Consider the following 24,962-nt stretch of genomic DNA (forward strand, 5'->3'; position numbering starts at 1 on the left):
TGTATATTATCTATCTATCAATCTATCTATTTATCTATCTTATTACCGACTTCCAGCGACTTCCAAAGACTACCTGCAACTGGTCGGCGACCACCTGGAGGTCACCGGTGGTCGGAAACGGGTCGTAAGCTTGGTGTGACTAGGCCCTTGATAAGGATCCATCGTGTGCCTCATTCTACTTTAACTTTCCTCAACTCTAACAATGCGCGTGACTGCAAAGTAAGGGGGCTTCAATTGGATACTACCTGTTGACAATAATCAGGAGCGTAGGATGGCCCAAATGCTGACCGTCGCCCCAGGCTTCGAACCGAGGCCTTGCTTGACGCCAGGCCAATGCTTTACCGACTGAGCTGTAGGAAAAGCATTGGACTGGCGTCAAGCGAGGCCACGGTTCGAACCCCGGGGCGACGGTCGGAAATTATTTGTAATGATATGCGTTGTCTAACGATTCACTTCCGATATAGATATATATGTGTGTGTGTTTATGAGTTTGTGTTTGTGTGTATTTACCTAGTTGTATTTACCTGGTTGTATTTTGCGGGAAGGGGAGCTACGCTCGTGGTGTCCCGCCTTTGTATCTCGCAGTGTCTAGTTTGCTCTTGAACTCATGAATGGTTTTTGTACACACTATTTCATTGTCCAATTTGTTCCAACTGTCCACCACTCTATGTGGAAAACTGTTTTTCTTCGGATCTCCTCTGCAGCTATGTTTTTAATTTCTTCCCATGTCCTCTTGTGCTTCTCTTGTCCCAGTTTAACAAGTCCTCTCTATCGAGTATTTCTGTGCTTTTCATGATTCTGTAGATGGTCAGTAGGTCACCTCTCTCTCATCTTTGCTCCAGAGTCGGACTCCAGTTTCGCCAATCTCTCCTCGTATGACAAGTTTGCAAGTGCAGGTGCCATTTTTGTTGCTGCTCTCTGGATTCTTTCTATTTTCTTTATATTCTTGTTGGTACTGGGTGACCACAATGTCGCCGCATGTTCTAGTCTAGGCCTTATCAGTGACTAATATTTTTTAATCATTTCTTCGTCCAAATATGTAAATGTCATTTTTATTGATCTTAGTAAGTTGTAGGATTCTCCGACAATTTGTGTGTCTGTGTGTGTGTGTCAGTTGTAGAATGAAAATGAATGCAATGACAGAAAAATAAATGCATAGTCCTGACATATTATGGATTCAGGTTCGGGAGTGCTCAAGAATACGTCTAAATCTGACCAGAAAGAAACAGAAATCAGTCATAAAAACTCGATAATCGCAATCGTTTTCCTCTTCGTCAAATACATCGCATATATGCCCATTTTGAACATAGAAGTTGTTGTGCCTTAAGATGCTAAAATTTGGAGCCTCCTTAGCCCTCGGTGCCCTTTACTGCTTTTCCCTTGGCTGAATAAAGTCGCCTGGCAACAGACAAGATAAACACTGGGCACGGGGAAGCCCTCGGACGACTGGACACCTGGACGCGATTGAACGAAATGAATCAAACAAGATAGAGAGGGAAAGAAGGATTAAACGTGTGACTCGGCCCTGGACCTAGTTGAAGGAAATGAATCAAGGAAAAGAGAGACAGAGGGTAAGAAAGATTAAACGTGTGACTCGGCCCTGGACACAGTTGAAGGAAATTAATCAAGGAAAAGAGAGAGAGAGGAGGGGAAAGAAAGATTAAACGTGTGACTCGGCCCTAGACACAGTTGAAGAAAATTAATCAAGGTAAAGAGAGACAGAAGGAAAGAAAGATTAAACGTGTGATTCGGCCCTAGACACAGTTGAAGAAAATGAATCAAGGAAAAGAGAGAGGGGGAAAGAAAGATTAAAAGTGTGACTCAGGGCAGCGGCACAGAACTTGGCGAACTGGATGAACACAAACCACACCACCAGGGGGAGTAACATGAGGAGGACCGACCGAACCACAAGCACGGACCCGGGGCGTGGCAGTTTCTCCAGCCGACGCTTCACGGGTTTCACGGAACGACACAAGCTCCTTACACAGACTTGACAGGTAATATTGTGCCGACTCCCCCTTGCCTCCCGGCCCTACTTCTATTGCTTGCGTGGTAAGTTGTCTCCTGACGAGGTACAAGACTTCTGCCAGTTAAAATGACTGAGTCAGTAAAACAGCGTCGTCCTCGAGGATGGAGATTGGTTTTTGGAGGAGGAGAAGGAGGAGGAGAAGGAGGAGGAGGAGGAGGAGGAGGAAGAGGAGGAGGAGGAGGATTAACAAGAAGTAGCTTCTTTTTTCAATATATAGGTGCGTCCGAGTAGGAGCGTGTGTTGAAGGAGGGGAAATGTCTGTTCATTCTGAACCAGAGAAAACTGGTCAAAGACAATAATTAGTTAATTACATCATTCATTGGAATATCAATCCCACTGACAATTACACATCAGCTACAGTATATGATTCAAGGGGGAACGTGAAAGAAACTACGACTCAACAATATAGGAAATGTTTTATCAAAATATTCAGCAAAATTGGTTAGTAAATTTCAGTCAAATCCACCGTGGAAGTGTCACGGACATAGTGATGGGTGACCCTATTTCTAAAAGTATCAAGAGTGGGACTATCAACTCCATGGAATGGTGTATGAATCCATTCTTGGATGCTGCTTTGGAAAACGAGTATTTGCACATCAGTTGGTGCTTGTTTAGTACGTGTGGATTTTAGGTTGTGACTGCCTCTTAGTTATTCGTGTATTTGTTGGGTGTAAATTCCTTTGTTGATGTCACCTAATTCTTTGCGATTTCGGACACCATTTGTTATCTGTGCATTCGTCTTCTTGTTTCAAGTATTCAAATCTAATGACTTGTTTTAACCTAGCGACTGGTGTAGTGTGTCTGCAACTGCGTCTGATCCATCTTGCTGCTTTATTTTGTGTGGACTCTTATTTGTATATGTCATTGTTAGTGTGTGGATCCTAGACGGTGTCGCAATACTCTAATAAGTCTGACATGAATAAGGTGGCACCAAAGAAATATCTCCCCAGAAACCAGTTGGCAAGGAAGTGATATCACTGCCCAAATTCCTTCATGGCATCCATGAATAGCACAACCAAAACAAAATTGGACGTTCCTGTCGGATCAGTCTCCTTAAGGTCCATTCGCATTGCCGTGTGTGCCACCGAATGTAAGCACTGTCCAAGTACAGTAGATCCAAGTCTTGGACATTAAATAGTATGAAGAATATATATATATATATATATATATATATATATATATATATATATATATATATATATATATATATATATATATATATATATATATATATATACTGTGTGTGTGTACCTAGTTCTTTGCATAAGAGGTCGTAAGGGGAGGCAAGTCCCTCCATTTAGAGATCCTACTGCGTCACTCGGCCCACTCAATATTGCTATCTTTAGAATCTGCTAATTTCCTCACCCATACTTGGTCATTTAAATGTGGATAGTTGCTTTAAATCTATGTTACACAAAACAGATGAGTGAAGCAACATGAGAGATTGTTTTTCTTTTACTTCTTCCTTTGGAATCCATCTCCTCCTCCCCCTTTCTGCCGCGTGAAACGTGAGGAGACGAGAGTGAGCCACGGGTGATGTAAACAATCCGCCTCGAAGTTCACTGCCTGCGGCGAACTTCGTGGGCAGTAGGGGGAAGGTACAGGTGAGAGTGAGGCAGCGGAGATAGTGTCGCAGCATTCAAGTTCCTGTGCCAAGCTGTGGTGTAGAGTTGAACACTGTCCGTTCATCTCAAGATGTGGCCTTAGTTAGTGAATAGAGGATTTATTTACAACGGAAAGAAAGTATTATGGTACTTTGTCGCTGGAAGAGAAGATTGAACACAGACATGTTCTGCGTACTTGTAAGGTTTCCTCTCGTGGTGAAGGGACGAACAAGGTGTACAACTACAAGAATTGTGTTGTGTGAATAAATATTGAAACTGAAACTCATATAAGCAAGTCGGTGTAGACGAGTTCTATTTCTTAAGAGTGGTAGTAGACACCAAAGAAATCACGAAATTAAACGAAGCATGCCTTCTTCAGTAGGTTGTGACCGCTAACGTAAGATTACATGACATACTCAATGGAAAGTGCCAAGTGACGTGACGTAGGTGATAGTCAGCAGTGTGTGATACATTCTAGCAAATGGTTTGTCTAAACACGATTGTGGTAGGAATGTTAAATGAAAATGTATTTGTTGGTCATGTGATTTGTGTACTGTTATTGGTTTGCCATTTTTTCAACAACTATAATTTTTCTGCTTCATCATTATTATTTATTCGTGTAATTGTATTGATAAAGAGGTCTGTTTCTCACAGTTACTGCACCCAAAACCATCACTTCCGTGTAACAGGTCCACCTGATCAGGGTTTGAATTAGTGCCCAACAACTAAGCTGTTTAACCTAGAACTGTTGGTTCATATGGGATCTTGTGTGGAAATCTCCCCAGATTAGCTTTAAATATTATATTATCAACACTGAAGCCAATCAGGGATCTTTTGACCTTCAATAAATGGTTGAACATGCATACCCCCAGTGGTGATGCTGAGATCTAGTAGTTTTTGTCTAAGTAAATACTAAATACAAGTGTTGGTAAAATTCATCTTTGGCATTTACATCTGGGTTGTTCATCACACTGGGAGACCATGTAGTTTGTAAGGGGTTTGGCACAATATTATCTAGACTTTTCAAAGTATATATGGCAATATACCTTTCCCTCCTTTGCTGGGAATAGATCCCTAACTTATTTAGTCCAGCCCTGCAACCAGGGTATTTCACATCAGCAATCTGCTATATGAAGAAACACTGAACTGCTTCCAGGGCATCAGATGCCCAGTAAGGGTACCACAGTGGGTTGCAGTAATCCAGTATTGGGTTAACAAGCAGTCCTTATCTCTGGAAGATCAGTCAATCCATTACCCCTGGTCTCTTGCAGAAGCCCCACAGCCTTCAGGTAACCAGAAACAGCCTCTGGGCAAGACCATAAGACTCAGGGATATATTTTGTTGTTATCTAAGGATTATTAGTGTGGGACACTGTAGTATGAGGTGTTTTATGTCTTCTTTATGGTGGTTGTATCTGGGGTAGTTTGAATCATTGGCCAAGCCAATGGTTTTGGAACTTTTTGGGGCACCCCTGTGGACAGGAGCCACATACCATTTGTCTATGAAAGAGTGAAATCTCTTCTCATAGAGGAATGAAGATACTTTTAATCTATGACTGTCCCTCCTTTATTGTTTCCTTGAAACTGTTAGATACTTTTAATCTATGACTGTCCCTCCTTTATTCTCTTTCCTTGAAACTGTCCTTCACCAAATCTATGGGAGGAAAAACATTAAATGTGAATGGAGAAGGGCAGTATGTTTGTGAGAAGATGGATGTGTATGTGTTAAATGAGAGGTTGAAAGGGAGGAGTGATTTAGAGTTTGGGAGTATGGTGACGAGTGTCAGGAATGATGAGGGGCAAGGGAGGGAAGGAGTAGCTCTGCTGGTAAGTAATGGGATAGGAAATTGTGTGGTGGAGTGGAGGGAAATGTCTTCAAGGTTAATATGGGTGAAGCTGAAACTAGGATGAAAAATGTGGGTTTTTGTAAGTACATATGGGTCTGGTAGTGAGAAAAGTGAAGAGGAAAGGGAAGTTTTTTGGGATATATTTAAACAAGTGTTTAAAGAGTTTTGGGAGGAATGTAGGGCCCAGTAATGGATGGGTACCTTCATGTGGTGGTCCTGCAAGATGGACAGCAGAACTGTCAGTTTTCAAAACCCATCAACCCTCTCACCTCTGTCAAGTGGTGCAGCCCTTAGAGGCTGGCACTCAGTGACTGGGGCCCAAGATCTCTATTAACTTCAACTTTACTTCTTACACTTTTTCACACATGGGGAGCTGACAAATGGCAGTTGCTTTCCTCTTCCTACAATTTTCAGTTGGTGACATAGAGACAGTCCCAAACTGATATAACTTAACAGTTCAAAACTTCTTCCTAAGAGATCTGTGAGAGGTTCTGAGGACCATTGTCAGCCACTGTGGGGGTGGGTTTTCCACATAGTGAAACTACAACAGTTGATTGATTGGGAGGAGTGTGAATGTAATGATGATGGGAGATTTCCAAACTAGAGTTGGGGGATGAGCCAATAGATGGAGTAGTAGGGAAGTTTGAGTTTCCAGGTAAGACTTTTAGTAGAGAGATGATGTTGGAGATGTATTTAGAAAGGGCGCTGATGATATCAAACACAGTGATTAAGAAGATAACTTAGTATACATGGGAAAGGGTGGTAGACAGAAGGACAGTTGATAGAACATTAATTAATTGTATTGTGGTATCAAAGGGATAGATAGTAAAAGTTTTGGATGTTCTTGTCTTAACTGGAGAGTAGGGGAGTGTCAGATAATTTTTGCCCATATTGTTCATGCTGAAAGAGACACTGAATTATATTTATATAACTGACTTGGATACTTATGGCACTAGCAAGTATGTCACAACTACTGTGTATTATAAGAAATATACTGACAATGAAAATACCAACATTTTGTTTCAACATCAATTTCAACACCAGGATGTATCTATGTGCAACATTTAGGCCTGCAGCTTGAAACTCCACTTTCTTTGAAGGACTGAGTAATCTTTGAATTAAACTTATGATATAGTAAAAGGACCCTGTGGAACACAACTCTTTAGTTTCACTCATGACAACCATACCTGTTAGGCAGGTGGGGGGAGTGTCACTGAAAAGGTGGCACTGACCAAGGATTGAACCTGGAACCTCCCATTTGCCAGGTACTGTAGGCATGTGTACCAACTACACTATGGACACCTTTCATGACTAGTTAACATGCTACTCACTACACCATGATGTTTAGGTAGGGAACATCACTGAAAAGCTGGCACTGCATTGGGCTCAAATCCAAAACTTCCAACTTTATTACACCACTGTTGCCTCCAGTACCCCTTACACCAATGCTGCATGGGTTGTTTGAAGTACTGAAATCATAATTTTGACTCAAAAATGGCTTATGTGTACCTAATTGTATTATATAAGAAAGGAGTTACACTCATGGGGTCCTGTCTCCTAATCCCCCAAGAACAATACCTGGTTTTGAATTCATGTATAGTTTCACTCAGAGCTATTTCATCTTCTAGGTTATTTAGGAGGTTATGCATATTTACAAAAAATATATATATTTTTTCACATCTTAAGTTCATGTAACAGAAAGCCTGTCATGTTTGATGCTGCAATTGACTAATCCATTTCTAAGAATGGATGATTACAGTTAGGAGTTCAATTCCTCGACATGTCAAGGCTAATTGAATAATGCTGTTCCCTAAAGTTGTGACATTTGTTTTCTAGACCAGTCCTAAAATATCAATGAACCAGTACTAAATTCCAGAAAGTGCTAAATTTGTTCCAATGATTCTTATTCCTTTCATTAAGGGTGAGAAAGGCCACTTTCTTCACCTGTGCAAACAGGATATCATAGAGTCAAATTTGCAGATTCACAAGTGGCTTTTATTAGTGTAGTATAAAGAAATTCCTTTTATGATCTACATGAATGAATGGTTACATTGATTCATATATATATATATATATATATATATATATATATATATATATATATATATATATATATATATACAGACATACATACATACATACATACATACATACACCAAGGCTTTTTCCCCCTTACTAGGGAGGTAGCCAAAAAGGAAAAGGCATAAAATCATTCCCACCCATTCCATCCCTGAAAACACTCCACACCCCTCCACCCTCCCTCCCATCTTAGCATATATATATATATATATATATATATATATATATATATATATAAATGCTGGTTTCACCACCACGGCAATGCTGTGGACACTTGGCCTGCAGCACTGCTCACTTCACTTGCAGGCATCTGTATATTCAAAATCTGGCTTGTCTCATAAATTTTCATTGAACAGAAAAAGTATTGCATAAAACTTCTCTGTACTCTTTCCAATAGAAAAAGAGTTAGTTTTCCAGTATAACTGTTGGAAAGCCTCCTTATGTTCAACTCGAAAGGCTGCTGCTAACTTTGGTTTCTCTATCAGTTCCTTCTTAGAGGACTTCTTAACAGTAGAAACCCACTTCCAGAAGTGTCTCTGGCGTCTCTTGCTTTCTGCTGGTGTTTCACGCATTGTCCTTAATCGCACTTCACACAGTAATGGGTATGTGCAACCTGTTTCACCGTATAATAGACATTTAAGAGTAACCTCAGCTGGTGGGTCCAAGGTGTCTCCAAAACACACCAACCCAGATCAAACCTCATAAAGGAGAGAAAAACTCAGACTAAATATTATTATATATTAGTAGATTTATTATTTTATTTATTATTATGTATTCTATATATTTTAATGTGTATTTATTTATTATTATTTTATCTTATTTCTATTTTATTTTATTTTTTACTCTTTTTTTTTCAGGAAATAACTGGAACTGCACAATTGTCATGGAGAAACATAAATAAATAAGAACCCTTTAAAAAGAAGAGGAGATATTTTGTAAATCTTAATCACCATGGCTAGTCCGACCATTGAGTCCATGTGTTGTATGGACAGCAATGGAGATTTCAAGAATGAATATTTGATTGATTTTAAGACATTTTCCTATAATGTTGTCTCAGTGTTTGCCTCCATTTTAGGCATGTTTGGAGGCATATATCAGGTAAGAATTTATCACTGGCATCTGCTATGATCACATAATGTTTCTGTAAATTTATCATTATGTCGATTCAGTCCATAGCCTTGGATATCTCATGCACAAAACTTAAATGATTTCACACCATATAGTTTTTGGATAGAATGGTTGCAATTATTTTCTTTATGAGTGCCTACAGCAATGTGTTGGTACCCCAGATCCTGTCAAGATGTGCTCGCTATCTCAGGTCTTTGAATAGAATGGTTACAGATAGGGTTTTCCATAGTGTGTACCAAGATTAATTTCTTGATTCCTCAGATCCTCCCAAGAGAGGCTCCTGTTGGATCAGTCAGTCGAGGAAGGTTCTTCAAAACTAGAGGTCGCTTGATCATCAAATGGTTAGCACTGGCTGACTTGATGGCCTCTTTAGGTATGTTTCTTTTAGACTAAATTCATTAATTATAATTCTGGTTACTATATTTGGCACATCATTTTGTTTGATGTGCAGAGTTCAGGCTGACAGAGAAACCAAGTTGGCATCTTAAAAGAAGTCTGGTGGTGAGTAAAGTTCAGTGATATACAAAATGTGTTATATTCATGTTGCCACAAAAATATACTTGCAGTGTTAATTGCATATGAAAAAAATGTCTTCAAAGATGTTATCTGATTTTGTTTACAGCATAACAACAGAGCATAGGTTTAACAACATAAGTTGAATGGTAAATTTGAATCAGGTTATGACTGTCAGAACATATAAACTTTTATTCTATTCATGCAGCATTCTTTTATAAAAACTAACCCCTACTTGGATCACAGATCACTTTTAACTTCGACTATCCTTCAAGTATGATGCTCTTCTTAAATCTATCCATACCACCTCCATGACTACGTCTTTGATGTATTAATTTCCACAAATATAGAAGTTTGGTTTCAGATCTGGAAGGTCAAGTGTGTCAAACACAGTTAATAGGAAGCAACCTGTTGCCACCCATAGGAACGAACTGACACTGTTAAAGAGCCTGCTAATATCAGGTGCAACACAGGGAATGTGGAACTGTCTCATCCATAAAGAGACACAAATATGTAAATCTGCAAATGTGGAATCTGAATGTCTGAAGTTGGGTGTACTGATTATGACCAACAAAATACTTTAAATTGTCTGTACAAGAGATTAGGGACCAGTGATGTGATCTTAAAAGATGTGATCTTAAAAGATGTGATCTTAAAAGAAGAATGGGGAGAATCAACTCCACTTATCCTCAGATCCCATCAATGCTCTCATTTTGTCTGGAGGTTGGCACTATAAAATCTCTCTGACTCATCCATTTTTTAAACACATAGCCATAATATTGTTTTTCTCTTTTTTTCAGGAATTTTTATAAGGGCTGTCTCATGGATGGCAGATAAATCTTTAGGCACAATAGATGATGACAACTTGGTTGGTCACATTTTCTGCATCGTCACATCGGTAAGTTACTCATTGATCTTACGCACTATGTAGCTGAGCCATTTGTAGTTAAAGGTATGTTTCCAAAATAAATTTGGTTGTGAGTATATTCATTACTTATTGATAGACAGTTTTGCATTTAAAGAATTATTGTTACCACATGTTTCACTGATTGGAAACCCGCAGTCCCTCAGTGGTTTGCAACAATTCATGGGTCCGTTGATCTGTCTGGGAAGAAACATGACTATTGTCTGTTGTACGCTTGATTCTCGATTTATGGGTCTCCCCCAGAGAATATCATTAACATTGCTCATTCCAGACAACCATAAATCAGAGAAACATCCAAAAGTGGAACTACAGTCAAACCCTTTCATTGGTAAAGAACCTCAAAATACTGAGCCTCACCCAACTCACATTACCTTCAACCCACATGTCAAAGATCTAATATTGAAAAACAATGAAAATAATCATATCAAATTCAGTTGTAAGCACAAGCTTTCAACAGCAGAAAGAAACTGATTATGGTCTGCAAACAGTTCTTGAAAACCTCATTTGACAACACTTCCAGAGCACTTCCAATAGACTTCCCAACAGTCAGGAAAACAGGCATAGACACCATAAAAAGCTGCACAAAATAAAGCATTAAGAATGATGATAGGGTGCACCAAAACCAACCTAATAGAACACCTACTCCCAGATTGAAATTCTCATCATAGAATCACATGAAAATGATATGTACACACTTATATGAAAGAGTCCTCAACCCCTACCCACTCATTTCATTACATAACATAAGCACAACCAACATGATGTAACAAAAAATGACACCGGCAGCATACTACTCAAACATCTACAACAATCAGCCATTTGCACCAACATCATCATCAACATAACGATGCTTTCACAAAACAAACACTCTAAGACCAACTACCAAATTCCCTACTCCATCAAACCCCTCCAGTAGCTATCATAACCATTATTTTTAGTGGACCTTTCATGTTGAATCCTTTCAGCACTTGTTAGATAATTGTGAGCATTGTACTGGTGGAGTGCCCCTCTGTGAATCTATATTGATTAAAGTAGATGGGTAGTTTTGTTGTGATTCTTCCTGCTACTAATCTTTCCATCAGCTTTGATATGGTGTTCAGGACTATCAGTAATTGGGTTGTAGACCTTTATGGCTTGTTCTGCAAGGAAGGGTTAGCAATTTGTGAGATTGATAATATTGGGATAAAGAAAAGAGATGGATGACAACCATACTGTACTAATGCACCATAGAGAAGTTTATAGGGTTCACCAGTTATATGTAACGAGCAGATGTCAAGAGGAACAAGGTATAAATGAAGTGGATCATCACTGGAGGTCATACACATTTACACAACTTGAAAATTAAATACAAGATTAAAACATCAGAATGCTAGAAATATTAATTATTAGAGAATGAGGCACAATAAGTATTGTCTTAATACAGTACTGTATGAGTAGCTGAATACAATGTTTGCACCCCTTGTCCAACTGATCTAACACAGCTGTTACTCTTCACCAGGCATGGATCCATTATTTCTACACGGCGACTTACTTCTGGACATTCATCTATGCCTTAGATGTCAAGAAAGTTCTCCAGGAAAAACGACTCAGTCCCCGTTTGTACCATTTCATTTGTTGGGTCATGCCTCTGATTCTATGCCTCATAGGACTGCTCTTCTTGTACCTTCCTGACTTAAAGTGAGTTGTTGTGATTTTTTTCACCCTTTCTTTTGTCCATCTAATTCCTGGTTCTAGGGAGTTGGTTGCATGATGTCATGCAGTCAGTATTTTGGGGACAACTTTGGAGCACCCCTGTAGATCAGTACCTCACAGTATTTGTGTTAAAGTAAAATCTCTACCCAATGAATGATGAGATCCCTTTGCATTGTTACTGTCCCTACTTTCTGCTGACCCCTTGGATCTAGTCTTTACCATTTATGTGACTACCTTGTCTCTGATCCATCTGTGATGTATGGAGAAGATTGCTACTACCATATTTCCATGCTTGTTATAGAATGTTACTGAATTAGATTAGATTAAGTGACAGTGGACAAGATGCAGGGGTGACCCATCATCCAGGAGGTGCCAAGATAAGAGGGAGGGTAGAGGGGAGTGGAGTATGTAGGGGATGGAATGGGTGGGAGTAGTTTCTATGCCTTTGTCTTCTGGCTACCTCCTGTGTATGGGGGGAAAAAGCCTTTGGTATATGTATGTATGTGTACTAAATTAGATGGAATGAGGAGACTAAGGATCTCCACTCTGTATTTTCTTCTATGAAAAGCCGAGACAAAAGGATCTGAAAGGACTCCAACCAGCCCTAGTAATTGGGTCATTGAATATGGCTGAACATGTTGCAGATTAGAGCAAAAGAAAAGAACTTGGTAGCATGTTTGTAAGAAGAAAGGTGGGTGTGGTAGGACTGAATGAAATAAAACTAAAAAGGAAATGTGAGTTGGAGTGTGGGAGTATGATAGGTGGGATGTCAAGAGTGGTGAGAGGGCAGAGGTGGATGGAATGAACATGAGGGGATGACCAAGGATTAGATGGCTGGATGGGGTGAAGGGGGTATTGAGCAAGAGGTGGATGTCTTTTGAGGAAGGAAGGGAGAAGACAAGATAGGGGTGAGTAGAAAATGGCTAAGTACGGATGATATTGTGATGCATGGGTAGGGGGTAGGGAAGGTTAGTGAATGGTTATGTGTGAATGATATTATGATGCAGTCTGAAGGGATTTCTCCCTATCTTCAATATTATTGCATGAGGGGACGGAGAGGGTGGGGGGTTTCCAATTTAAAGATGCAGCCTTGCTGTGGATGTACTGTGTCTTGAAGTATTGCTGCTGATCCAGGGTGATGGGTGAGATGCAGGGATGACCCGTCATCCATGAGGAGCCAAGATGAGAGCAAGGGAGGGAGGGGTAGTGAATGGGGATGAAATGGGTGGGAGTTAAATTATGCCTTTTGACTTGGCTACTTCCCTTGTAAGGGGGAAAAAGCCCTTGGAATATGTACAAATGTATGTACCACAGGGGATGAGCAAAAATGGAAATATGTACTTAAAGAAGTGGTATAAGACATTATTAAGAGGGGGTATATGTAGATACATATATATATATATATATATATGTATGTATATATATATAGCTGGAATGGTCCTCATGGCTTCCCATCGATCTCTTGAAAGAAAATTTAGACTGTTGTCTATTTTGTATATGTGTAGGACAGTTTCTTTGACACTTGCTTATAGTAGTAAGAAGAGGAAAGCAGTTGATGGGTATTGGCTCTACTCATGTGAAAAGGTGGAGGAAATAGAGTTGAAGTTGGACGAAAGAGATATTGGGTCAGTTTGTAAGACCAAGTGTCAGGTTATGGGGACAACACCTCAAAATGAAGGTAAGGGTGTTGATTGGCTTTGAAGATTGGCATCAGGGAAATGGTTCTACCTGATATCCATTGTGTAGGACCATTACTTCCAGGTACCAGTCATTGGTCCCTTGAGTTAGATATGTTCTCTCATGGCATTTGCCTACCATTGATTGACTGATTGATTTGTATTAATATGTTCTTTGCAGCTGTCACAGCAGAAGAAACAATCCTTTTGCAAGGTTCCTCCCAAACTACCTGAGCACCTTTGTTCCTATTCTGATGGTGATGATATCCAACCCCATCCTCTACTGCCTGGCCTTCTCCAAAGTAGAGAAACTTTTAGCCTCACAGAGAGGAAGGTAAGACTGAGTAGCTTCCAGTATGTGAATTAAATTCATCAGTACAGGGTTTTGTCCTCAGGTTAAAACAGTAGAGAAGCATTAACCAGTACCTTTTCTGTATCAAGGTGGCATTATCAGGGTTGAGGCACTTTTCATCCAATCAGTACGGGGGTCTTGACTTTATCTGAACAAAATTGTCTGGTATGAGCCAAAAACAATTAGTAAATTATGTCATTGTAGCAAAAGGGTTAATTCATATATGCTAATCTTTCTTCTCTCATTCTTTCCATGTGTCTAAACCATCCCAATAATCTTTCATCAGCCCTATCTGCCAGCTCCCTTTCCATCCCCACTCACCTCCTCATTTTTCACACCATCTAACCCTGTAACCTCTACCATATTTCTCAGACACTTCATCTGAAACACATTAAAAGAATTCTCTCTCTCTTTCTTAAATTTCAAATCTCTGCCACAAACAGTATTATGGGAGAAATGCTGGAGGAAGTGGGTAGCTTTAGATACTTTAAGGTGAATATGGCGGGAAAGGGAGGAGTGGAGGTGGAGGTAGAATGTAGATTGAGAGAAGCAAGTAAATGCCTTGGAGGATTAAAAAGTGTAATGAGAAATAGACATTTGGGAATGGATGCTAAGAGGAGGTTGTATGAAGGGGTGATTGTGCACTGTCTAGGGGCAGAAAGGAGTTTAAATGTGTTTGAGATGAAATGCCTGAGAAGTATGAGGAGGTGAGGAGGAGAGTAGGGGTGGAAAGGGAATTGGGAGATAGGGTTGATGAAAGAGTATTGGGATGGTTTGGACACATGGAAAGAATGAGTGAAGAAAGATTAGTAAAAGAGGTGTGGAAGGCAGAGGTGGATGGAGTGAACATGAGGGGATGACCAAGAATGAAATAGATGGATGTTGGGAAAGAGGGGGATGTCTGTTGAGGAAGGAAGGGAGAAGGCAGAAGATAGGGGTGAATGGAGAATGGTTGTGTATGGATGATGCTGTGATGCATGAAAGGGAGCGGATAGGGGATGGGGGTGGTGAGAGAGTATGTGTGAATGATATTTTGATGCAGCCCAAAGTGATTTCTTCCTATCTTCTGTGGTCTTTCTTAATTTGCTCCTATGACTTCTTACTTCTTAAGGCCTTCCCATCTTTAATCAGGAGATCTTCTGTCAGTGCAATCTATCCCTCTTTCTTTTTTATCTTTTGAAATTGGCAGATCCAAAGCTCTTTCCTTTCATGGTTTATCTGCCAGTTTGGGAACCAGTTTTGTTGCTGCCCTTTGTATTCTCACGATCTTGCTTATATCTTTCACTCTGTGTGGGGACCATACCACTGATGCATATTCCAGTCTTGGACAGATCAGGATTTTTATGAGTTTTTTCATCATCTCTTCATCCATGTAGTGCAACACCACTTTGATCTTCTGCACTAGTCCACATGACTCTGCTGATATGTTTGTCAGGTGACAGGTTGTCTTTTTCAACACTCCCAAAGCATGCACCCATCCCTCACCCATGCAATACACATTTGTTATTCTATTTATCTTATCTCTTTTTGGATGATGAGTCATCCCTGCAAACCCCTACTGCCCAGGTCAGAAGCAGTGCAGCAAGGCACAGAGCATTCACAGTAGGACCCAGCAGTCTAAACTGGTTTACTCCACAACTTGATTAACATAGTAACCCTCCCTCTTTGTTCCTGTATGCATAAATAGAGAAGACAATGAGAAATCCTGTTGGGTCACATCAATTCATCCTTTTTTACACTCACATTCCTTCCCTGCTCAACAGGCATTCCCCTTTTACCCAAGACTATTTTCACCCAATCCATCCATCCATTTCATTCTCAGTCTTCAATCTTCCCTTCAAATTCATTCCACACTCCGTCCATCTTGACAGAGATACCCTTTGGCATTCCTCCACATTCACTTTCAATATTTACAGGAAACCTACCCACCCAGAGTGGAGATTAGTCTCCAGTCATGAAATAATGCATGATGGTTTATTGGATGCTATTTAATTTCCTACAATATTGAGTGCATAAACAAGTAACATGTATGAACAGAATACTAAGGATAAGTTGAGTGATGATGAGCAGTCACAAATATTCAGAGCTGGGCATGTTCCTAGGTGCGTTCCGCTTTAGTTTGGATGCTATTAGTGCTCCCAAATAATTAAAGCTTTAGAGACAGGTTCATTCTGAAATAAAAGTCTGGTAGGCCACATACTATATCAAAGAAAAATTTTGTAGGCCACATCCAAAAAGTTAGGCCACATGCTATACCAGCATCTACATTGCTTTAATAGTTTGGGAATGCACAGAGGAGTGTGCCCAGCTCTGTAAATATTGTCTGCTACCTCACTTATAAGGAGGAAGAGGCCAATTGGTATATAGATAGATATATAATAATAACTTATTTGTTTTTTGTGAACATGTGCTAAGGGGAGAGGGTGGGGGAATATCAGATCATTTTTTGGTGGAAGGTAAGTTGAGAGTGGAGGATAGATGGAGAAGGAGGAAAGGGACAAAAGGTAGGGAGGTTCTTAGAGTGAACTCCTTGAATGAAAAGGAAAAGGAGAAGGAGTACGAAAAGAAGCTGAAGGAGGAGTGGGAGGGAGTTAAGGATAGAGCAGAGATGGGTGTGGAGGAGGAATGGGGATGGTTCAAGGAGGGAGTCTTAAAGTGTGCAAGGATGGTGTGTGGAACAAGAAGGACAGGAGGAAATAGAAGAAAGGGTAGTGAATGGTGGGATGAGGAAACAAAGAAGGTTGTAGAAGAGAAGAAGCGAGCATTCACAGATTGGTTACAAAAGAGGACAGGGGAGTCATATGAGACGTACAAAGAAAAGAAAAGAGAAGTAAAGCAAAAGGTAAAGGAGGCAAAGAGGAGAGCAGATGTGAAATGGGGTAGGAGTATGACAGAAAATTTTGAAAGTAATAAAAAGATGTTTTGGAAAGAAATTAAGAGAGGAAGAGGAGGTGAATCAAGTAGGGAAGAAAAGGTAAAAGGTACAGATGGAGAGTTGATAATGGAAGAGATGGCAGTGAGGGGAAGATGGGCAGAATATTTTAGGGAGTTGCTGAATGTGAAGGAGGATAGGGAGGGAAAGATAGCTGCAGTGGGAAATACGAAGAAAATGAGAGTGATGAGTGAGGAGAATGGAGGAGAAATAAGGAAGGATGAGGTGAAGGCAGTTGTAAAGATGATGAAAGCAGGTAAGGCACCTGGTCTGGATGGATGTCATGCAGAATGTCTGAAAAAGGGAGGTTCAGTGATGGTGGACTGGTTGGTGAGATTATTTAATGTTTGCTGGAGAGAGGGTAGAGTACCGGAGGACTGGAGTAGTGCCTGTATAGTTCCTCTTTACAAGGGAAAAGGGGACAAGTGTGAATGTAGTAATTTCAGAGGGATTAGCCTGTTGAGTGTAGTAGGGAAGGCTTATGGGAGAATCTTAATTGAGAGGATTAGGAGAGGAACAGAAGGAGTAATTGGTGAGGAACAGTGTGGATTTAGGACGGGTAGAGGTTGTGTAGATCAGATCTTTGTGGTAAGACAGATATGTGAGAAAGCTATAGGAAAGGGGAAGGATGTTTTTTGGGCTTTTATGGATCTGGAAAAGGCTTATGATAGGGTAGACAGAAAGGCACTGTGGGAGGTTATGCAGATTTATGGGATAGGAGGAAAGCTTTTGGGAGCTGTCAAGAGTTTTTATGTGAGTAGTAGAGCATGTGTTAGGATTGGAAATGGAGAGAGTGAGTGGTTTGAAGTAAAGGTGGGACTTCGTCAAGGATGTGTTATGTCGCCCTGGCTGTTCAACTTATACATGGATGGGGTGGTGCGAGAGGTGAATGCTAGGGTAGTGAGTCAGGGATTGGAGATGGTTAAAGAAAATGGAGAAAAGTGGGAGGTGAGCCAGCTGTTGTTTGCAGACGACACTGCGCTTGTGGCAGGGTCAGAGGAGGGATTGAGGAAGCTGGTGGCAGAGTTTGGGAGAGTATGTGATAGAAGAAAGCTAAAGATAAATGTGGGTAAAAGTAAGGTGATGAGATGTACAAGGGGTGAAAGTGGCAGTAGACTGGAAGTGAACATTAAGGGAGAGCGACTGGAGGAAGTGGATAGTTTTAGATACTTGGGTGCAAGTGTAGCAGGAAAAGGTGGAGTGAAGGTGGAGGTAGAATGTAGATTGAGAGAAGCGAGTAAATGCCTTGGTGGTTTAAAGAGTGTAATGAGAAATAGACATTTGGGAATGGATGCGAAGAGGAGACTGTATGAAGGAGTGATTGTGCCAACAGCATTGTATGGGGCAGAAACGTGGAACATAAGAGAAGAAGAGAGAAGGAGTTTGAATGTGTTTGAGATGAGGTGTCTGAGAAGTATGGTGGGGGTTACTAGGCTAGATAGAGTGAGAAATGAGGAGGTGAGGAGGAGAACAGGGGTGAAAAAGGATTTGGGAGATAGGGTTGATGAAAGAATATTAGGATGGTTTGGACACATGGAAAGAATGAGTGAAGAGAGACTAGTAAAAGAGGTGTGGAAGGCAGATGTGGAGGGAGTGAACATGAGGGGACGTCCTAGGATGAGGTGGATGGATGGGGTGAAGGGGGCTTTGGGGAAGAGGGGAATGTCTGTTGAGGAAGGAAGGGAGAGGACGGAAGACAGAGGTGAGTGGAGAATGGTTGTATATGGATGATGTTGTGACTGCATGAGGAGGAATGGGCGGGGGGGTGGGGGGTGGGGTAGTATGTGTGAGTAAATTTTGACGCAGCCCGAAGGGATTTCTCCCCGTCCTCTCCTTATATGCAAAGGGGGACGGAGAGGGGGGGTCGCCGATTAAATGAAGCGGCCTTGCTGTGGATGTACTGTGTCTTGCGACACTGCTTCTGACCCAGGGCGGTGGGCGGGGTGCAGGGATGACCCGTCATCCAGGAGGTGCTCAGATGAGAGGAAGGGTGGGAGGGGTGTGGAGTGTATTTAGGGATGAAATGGGTGGGAGTGTTTTTATGCCTTTCCCTTTTTGGCTACCTCCCTTGGAAGGGGGAAAAAGCCTTGGTATATGTATGTATGTATGAAATACTTTGAAATAATTATTGCTGTAATAATGTTTACTTTGCAGATTCACACATTCAGAGAGGAAAGTAGTAGACGGATTAAGAAAAAAGTTCCTACTGATAAATGCAGTGTTCTACGTTTGCTGGACACCTAACATCATTAACGGCATTGTCCTTTGGACAGCCTGGGACAACCTACCTAAAAACTTCATTATTGCTGTTTGGTATTTTATGGTAAGGGATAAAGAGATTAGAATAAGTTTCCATTTTGTAAGCACAACACCTGAGTGTTGGTAAACTGTATATATATTTACCTACATACATATACCAACCCCATCTGGGGTATTGGCTGCATGTTATTGTGGCAAAATAGCATGCAGTTGATACTTTAGGGTCTATATGGGGCGCCCCTATGGACCAGAGCCACACATCATTTTGTCTGTGATAGAGGAAAACTCTGTTCATAGAGAAATGATGACACTTTTATACTATGACTGTCCGTCCATTATGCTGCCCCTGTACCTGATTGCAATATATAGGGAAGGAGCAATACTTGTGGGGTCATGTTTCTTATTCTCCAATTATCATTCCTAGTTTCAAAGTCAGATGTGGTTCCAACTTGGGGATATCGCCGTATACACCAGTTATCTTGTTTGGATTTAAATTCATGCATTGTACCAGCTTGGGCTGTATCACCAAAACTATTCCAAGTATTTTTGCCTCAATATGGAAAACCCTGTGATAGGGGAGAAAGAATACCGACTGCGAGTGTTCCCACTTGAGTCATAAAATGCAACTAAAATGGGATGGAGGACAGGATTAGACCCCTTAGGGTAAATTCTTAATAATAAAAAAAAAAATAATAATAAAAAAAAAGTAGGCAGGAGGCCTTGGAGAAATTTTCCAACAAAACCCTAAGGTCTTTTAATGTGCATGGATGTGGTACAGATGGAATTTGAAGGGAAGAGATAGGCAGTATATTTGTTAGGAGAAAGATGGAAGAAACAGTTGGTCACTTACAAGGCCAACCCAGAGGACTATAACAGGGTAAGTTACATAGTCAGCCTGGACGTCATTAGCGCAGTCAAGTGTTGGATCATAGAGGGTAATGTGCATACTTTGGGTCAGATCACTCAAGCATATTACAAAACCAAAAAAGGAGGATCTTTCACATTCCTTTCACATAATTTCACTATTGTGCTGGTCAGTGATACTGGCCAATAATTTAGTGGTGTCTACTTACTTTCACCTTTGTAAATTGTTACCACATTTGCCCATTTCCAGTAAAGCAACTCATGATTTTTTTTATTGAACATACAACAAGACTGTGAAAGTTGTCTGCTAGCTGTTCCCTGCATTTCTAAAATATCCTGTCAGGTCCTGAAGCTTTTGTCACATCCAATGATCCCAAAAGATTAAGTACTTCCCTTACATTTATATCTTCTAAACATGAATTTTTGTCCCCCTATTTTCCTCCAAAGAATTGCTCTTTTGTGAAGACTGATTGGAAACTTTCATTCATTATTTCTGGCTGAACTGAGGCCTCTTCAAAGACCTCACCACTCACTATTAACTTGGTGATTACTTTTCTGTCCCAGTTTGCAATTTATGAATCTGTAAAACGGTCTCATTTCATGTTTGTATTTATCTACAACACCTAATTCGAAATTACTTTCTGTGTGTGTGTTTGTACAGTGAGACCTCTCATTAACGGACGTTAATTAGCTGCGTTTGTGGTGTTTTCGGTGGTTTGGAGTGGTTTTTGGGTGGCATAGTGATTGCACGCACTAAACAACAGCACCAAAAACACCAAAAACACTGCTAACACAGCTAATTAATGTCTGTTAATGAGAGACCTCACTGGATTTTGTTTGCATTATATATGCTTTGACTCAGTCACCCCTTTTATGATGGGAAAACAGACTTTGATATAAACAGAGATATGATTGCATACCATCATTTGTACGTGCACAATGATATTTCATGTAACCAAATGACTTGCAAACTTTCTTATATAATTTTGAATTGCATTGCAGGCAATCCTTAATCCACTACAGGCAGTCTTCAATTGTGTAGTGTATCGAAGTTGGGATACCAGTGGCAGAATCAGATTACCTGTATGGTTCTCCTCAAGGATCTCTGGCCGGCACCATGAGGAACAGGTCTTGTCACAAACAAAGGCAGGACCTTCTGGCCTAGAGGAGGAGGAGGATTTATCAGATGTGAGTACCAAGATTGTGGCGGGATCAGAGGAGGGACTAAGAGAGTTAGTGATGGAGTTTGGGGATGTATGTGAGAGGAGGAAATTGAAACTAAATGTGGGTAAAAGTTAGGTGATGAGATGTATAAGGGGAGAGGGTGATAGTAAATTTGAGGTAAGTCTTAGAGGAGAGATGTTAAAGAAATTAATAACTTTAAGTATTTAGGGTCACATGTAATAGGAAATGGAGCGGAAGTGGAGGTAAAGTATAGAATGAAGGAAGCAAGTAAATGTTTAGGAATGAGATCTTGAGAAATAGTTATCTGGGAATGGATGCTGAGGAAAGACTATATGAAGAGATGTCCTAATAAGAACATGGGTACGTGTGTTCACTTATGCAAAGTAGACCACTTGGAAAAAGAAACTAATGAAGCAGAAGGCTTTCATATATTACATCTTCAGTGCAAAAAGTATATAGTTTAATAGAAATGCATAGATTATATATACTTGAAAAAGGAACAAGAACAGTTTGCATAAGAGTAGAGGACATTTACCCCCTGGAAGGCGGTAGGTCAGGTCGCAAGGGTCAATGCGTGCCTCCCTCATTAGTGGAAACATTGACCCTTGCGACCTGACCTACCGCCTTCCAGGGGTAAATGTCCTCTACTCTTATGCAAACTGCCCTTGTTCCTTTTTCATGTATATATAATCTATGTATTTCTATTAAACTATGTACTTTTTGCACTGAAGATGTAATATACGAAAGCACTCTGCTTCGTTAGTTTCTTTTTTCCATGTGGTCTACTTTGCATGAAGAGATGTGTGTGTGTGTCATTGTTAGTCATAGGATAGGAAACACATTCCTTTTACTTAGGGAGCGAAGGTTAACTTGGCGGCAGGGAGAGGAGAGCAGTTGCCAGTTGTCAGCTCCCTATATCTGAAAAAAGTGTAAGAAATACATTTGATGTTAACCCCTTCCATACGGTGCCGCATACGTAGGTGGCATGAGGAGCAAGTGGATACACGAGGCTGCCATATCGACGTCTTGATTATATTTATTGTAGTTGCCCCTGCGTAATGACATTCTCTCTAAACCAGTGGTTCCCAAACTTTTTTCTGTCATTTCCCCCTGCACCCAGGTCAACTATCCAGATTTCCCCCTTCATGTGTAGCAAGGAAAGAGTAGTTGAAATACACTGTGACTATTTTCTAATTTATTTTTCAAATGTACATATATACTGTTAAACAGGTATTCTCTCTCTCTCAGACATGAGAAAATCCATCAGAGATTTTTTTTAGTAGGTAGTGTAATTATTTCCCCCTGGTAGCTTCAAATTTCCCCCCGTTTGGGAACCACTGCTCTAAACTGTCTTCATCACATTTTCTATGGTTATCAATATTCACGGGTGAAAGAGAAAACGATGATATAAGCGGTGACTATACTTTATGATGCGAGTATTATTACGACACTCTCTCCCTCTGGAGTAAGTTTGGGCCAAATCGGAGACATGACGGTTTTTGGCCAAATCCGTGGGTCCCTTTGGTAATTTTGAGGGTCATTTTGGCCACTTGTCCCGATTGGGTCACCACCTCAACTACAGGGCTCTTGCGGATCGCACTTATATACTGCTCATGCTAAAAATACGGGCACCAACAGGCGGAAATGAGAGGAGAAAATTACACAAACATAAACAAATTTGGCTGGTCGCCACAACCTCGCCCTTGGGTCCAGGTTCCCCACATCTACTTCGCTGTGCCCTGTGGACGACTCTCTCCCTCTGGAGTAAGTTTGGGCCAAATCGGAGACAAATTTGTTTGTGTTTGTGTAATTTCCCCCTCTCATTTCCGCCTATTGGCACCCGTACTTTTAATCTGAGCAGTCATGTCTCCGATTTGGCCCAAACTTACTCCAGAGGGAGAGGGTCGTCCACAGGGCACAGCGAGGTAGACGTGGGGAACCTGGACCCAAGGACGAGGTTGTGGCGACCAGCCAAATTTGTGTGTAATTTTCCCCTCTCATTTCCGCCTGTTGGCGCCCGTACTTTTAGCCTGAGCAGTATGTAAGTGCGATCCGCAAGAGCCCTGGTGGCCCTCGACCTGTAGCTGAGGTGGTGACCCAATCGGGACAAGTGGCCAAAAACCGTCATGTCTCCGATTTGGCCCAAACTTACTCCAGAGGGAGAGAGTCGTCCACAGGGCACAGCGAGGTAGACGTGGGGAACCTGGACCCAAGGGCGAGGTTGTGGCGACCAGCCAAATTTGTGTGTAATTTTCCCCTCTCATTTCCGCCTGTTGGCGCCCGTACTTTTAGCCTGAGCAGTATCTAAGTGCGATCCGCAAGAGCCCTGGTGGCCCTCGACCTGTAGCTGAGCTGGTGACCCAATCGTGATAAGTGGCCAAAATGACCCCCAAACATACTCCAGAGGGAGAGAGTGTCGTAATAATACTCGCATCATAAAGTATAGTCACCGCTTATATCGATCGTTCTCTCTTTCACCCGTGAATATTGATAACCATAGAAAATGTGATGAAGACAGTTTAGAGCAGTAGTTCCAAAACTGGGGGAAATTTCCCCCTGGGGGGAAATTTGAAGCTACCAGGGGGAAATAATTGAACTACCTACTAACTAAAAAATCTCTGATGGATTTTCTCATGTCTGAGAGAGAGAGAATGCCTGTTTATCAGTATATTTGTACATTTGAAAAATAAATTAGTAAATAGTCAGTGTATTTCAACTACTCTTTCCCTGCTACACATGAAGGGGGAAATCTGGATAGTTGACCTGGGTGCAGGGGGAAATGACAGAAAAAAGTTTGGGAACCACTGGTTTAAAGAGTATGTCATTACGGAGGGGCAACTACAATAAATATAATCAAGACGCCGATATGGCAGCCTCGCGTATCCACTTGTTCCTCATGCCGCCTACGTATGCGGCACCATATGGAAGGGGTTAATAGAGGCCCACTCCAGAGACCAGATATCAACACTTCAGAGCTGCATGAGGTGCAAAAGTTGCACCTCATAAGTTTATGATCAGTAGTGCCAATTCATCCCTGGATGCTGTAATGGAATTTTAGAATTCAATTTCCTCATGAACTTCCCAACTGTTGGGACTGGAGGGACATGTCTTGCTGCATTGCTTCTGATATGTGCAGTGGCCAGGGAACTGAGGTGAAAAGGACAGCAAATGGATGAAGAGTGGGTGTATGCCATTATTAGTCATCCCACATTTTAGAGGAAAAGGGCATTGTGGTATATATATGCATGTACATACTTACTGACTCCATAAATACCCTGTAGGACACGCATGTAAGAGAGAGACAACACACACTTAGTATTTGATTATTATTATCTTTATTCTTGTTTGTATATGATCCGTATCAAGAACTTTTACTTCCTGGTCCCGACATAGACTGTATAGGTCCTCCTACCACACAAAACAGTAGTTCAAATCATCAGCTCCGTATATGTATGTATTCTTGTTTGTCTTTACAGGATTCATACAGCAGTGATTCTCCAGGTCCTCGGCCGTGGTCCCAGCAACTCATCTTCAAACCACACGAGCGCACTCCCCTCATGAAACCAGGCTACCGCATTCCAGATAGTTCAGGATCACAAGACTCGCTAAATGTAGAGTCAAGGATAAATTCACCAAAAAAGACTTAAACCTCTGTGAGGCAAATTGTAATCAGTTATAGTTTACCAGGCCACAATGCAGGTTTTTTTTACCATCTAAGGTAGTAATTGGATCTTTCCTTTCAAGTATATGAAATTCTGATAAGAAAAACTACTAGTATTGTGGAAATAGCTCTTTTTTTAAATAAAGATTTGAGTAAAGAAAACTTTAATGCCTTTTAGTCTAGGAGATAGCTCCTAATTAAATTAAGTAACCCAGTA

The 24,962-nt window shown here is 40.9% G+C and overlaps 1 protein-coding gene across 7 annotated transcripts; it reads left to right on the plus strand.

Annotated features, from left to right (window-relative positions):
* The first annotated feature begins 1,976 nt into the window (after positions 1–1,976).
* LOC143017473 (G-protein coupled receptor 143-like) lies at positions 1,977–24,907 on the plus strand. 7 transcript variants are annotated; one of them, XM_076172249.1, is made up of 9 exons: positions 1,977–1,997; positions 8,416–8,656; positions 8,948–9,059; positions 10,000–10,097; positions 11,623–11,801; positions 13,674–13,826; positions 18,931–19,099; positions 20,902–21,087; positions 24,561–24,907. In XM_076172249.1, the coding sequence occupies exons 2-9, from the start codon at positions 8,510–8,512 to the stop codon at positions 24,729–24,731; spliced, it is 1,215 nt and encodes a 404-aa protein (XP_076028364.1). In that variant the 5' UTR covers positions 1,977–1,997; positions 8,416–8,509; the 3' UTR covers positions 24,732–24,907. The 7 variants fall into 7 exon arrangements, with proteins under 7 accessions (XP_076028364.1, XP_076028362.1, XP_076028360.1 ...); XM_076172247.1 differs by lacking the exon at positions 1,977–1,997 and adding an exon at positions 2,032–2,052; XM_076172245.1 differs by lacking the exon at positions 1,977–1,997 and adding an exon at positions 3,519–3,633.
* The last annotated feature ends 55 nt before the right edge of the window (positions 24,908–24,962 follow it).

This window comes from Oratosquilla oratoria, chromosome 32 (genome assembly GCF_046742065.1).
Source record: "Oratosquilla oratoria isolate Oo_2021 chromosome 32, ASM4674206v1, whole genome shotgun sequence".
NCBI classification, from domain to species: domain Eukaryota; kingdom Metazoa; phylum Arthropoda; class Malacostraca; order Stomatopoda; family Squillidae; genus Oratosquilla; species Oratosquilla oratoria.

Excerpts from the sequence above, each read along its gene's own strand:
- LOC143017473 (XM_076172249.1), top strand. The coding sequence starts at position 8,510 with ATGGCTAGTCCGACCATTGAGTCCATGTGTTGTATGGACAGCAATGGA. Across the intron at positions 11,802-13,673 it reads TTGTACCTTCCTGACTTAAA|CTGTCACAGCAGAAGAAACA; the intron begins GTGAGTTGTTGT and ends TGTTCTTTGCAG. Across the intron at positions 21,088-24,560 it reads AGGAGGAGGATTTATCAGAT|GATTCATACAGCAGTGATTC; the intron begins GTGAGTACCAAG and ends TTGTCTTTACAG.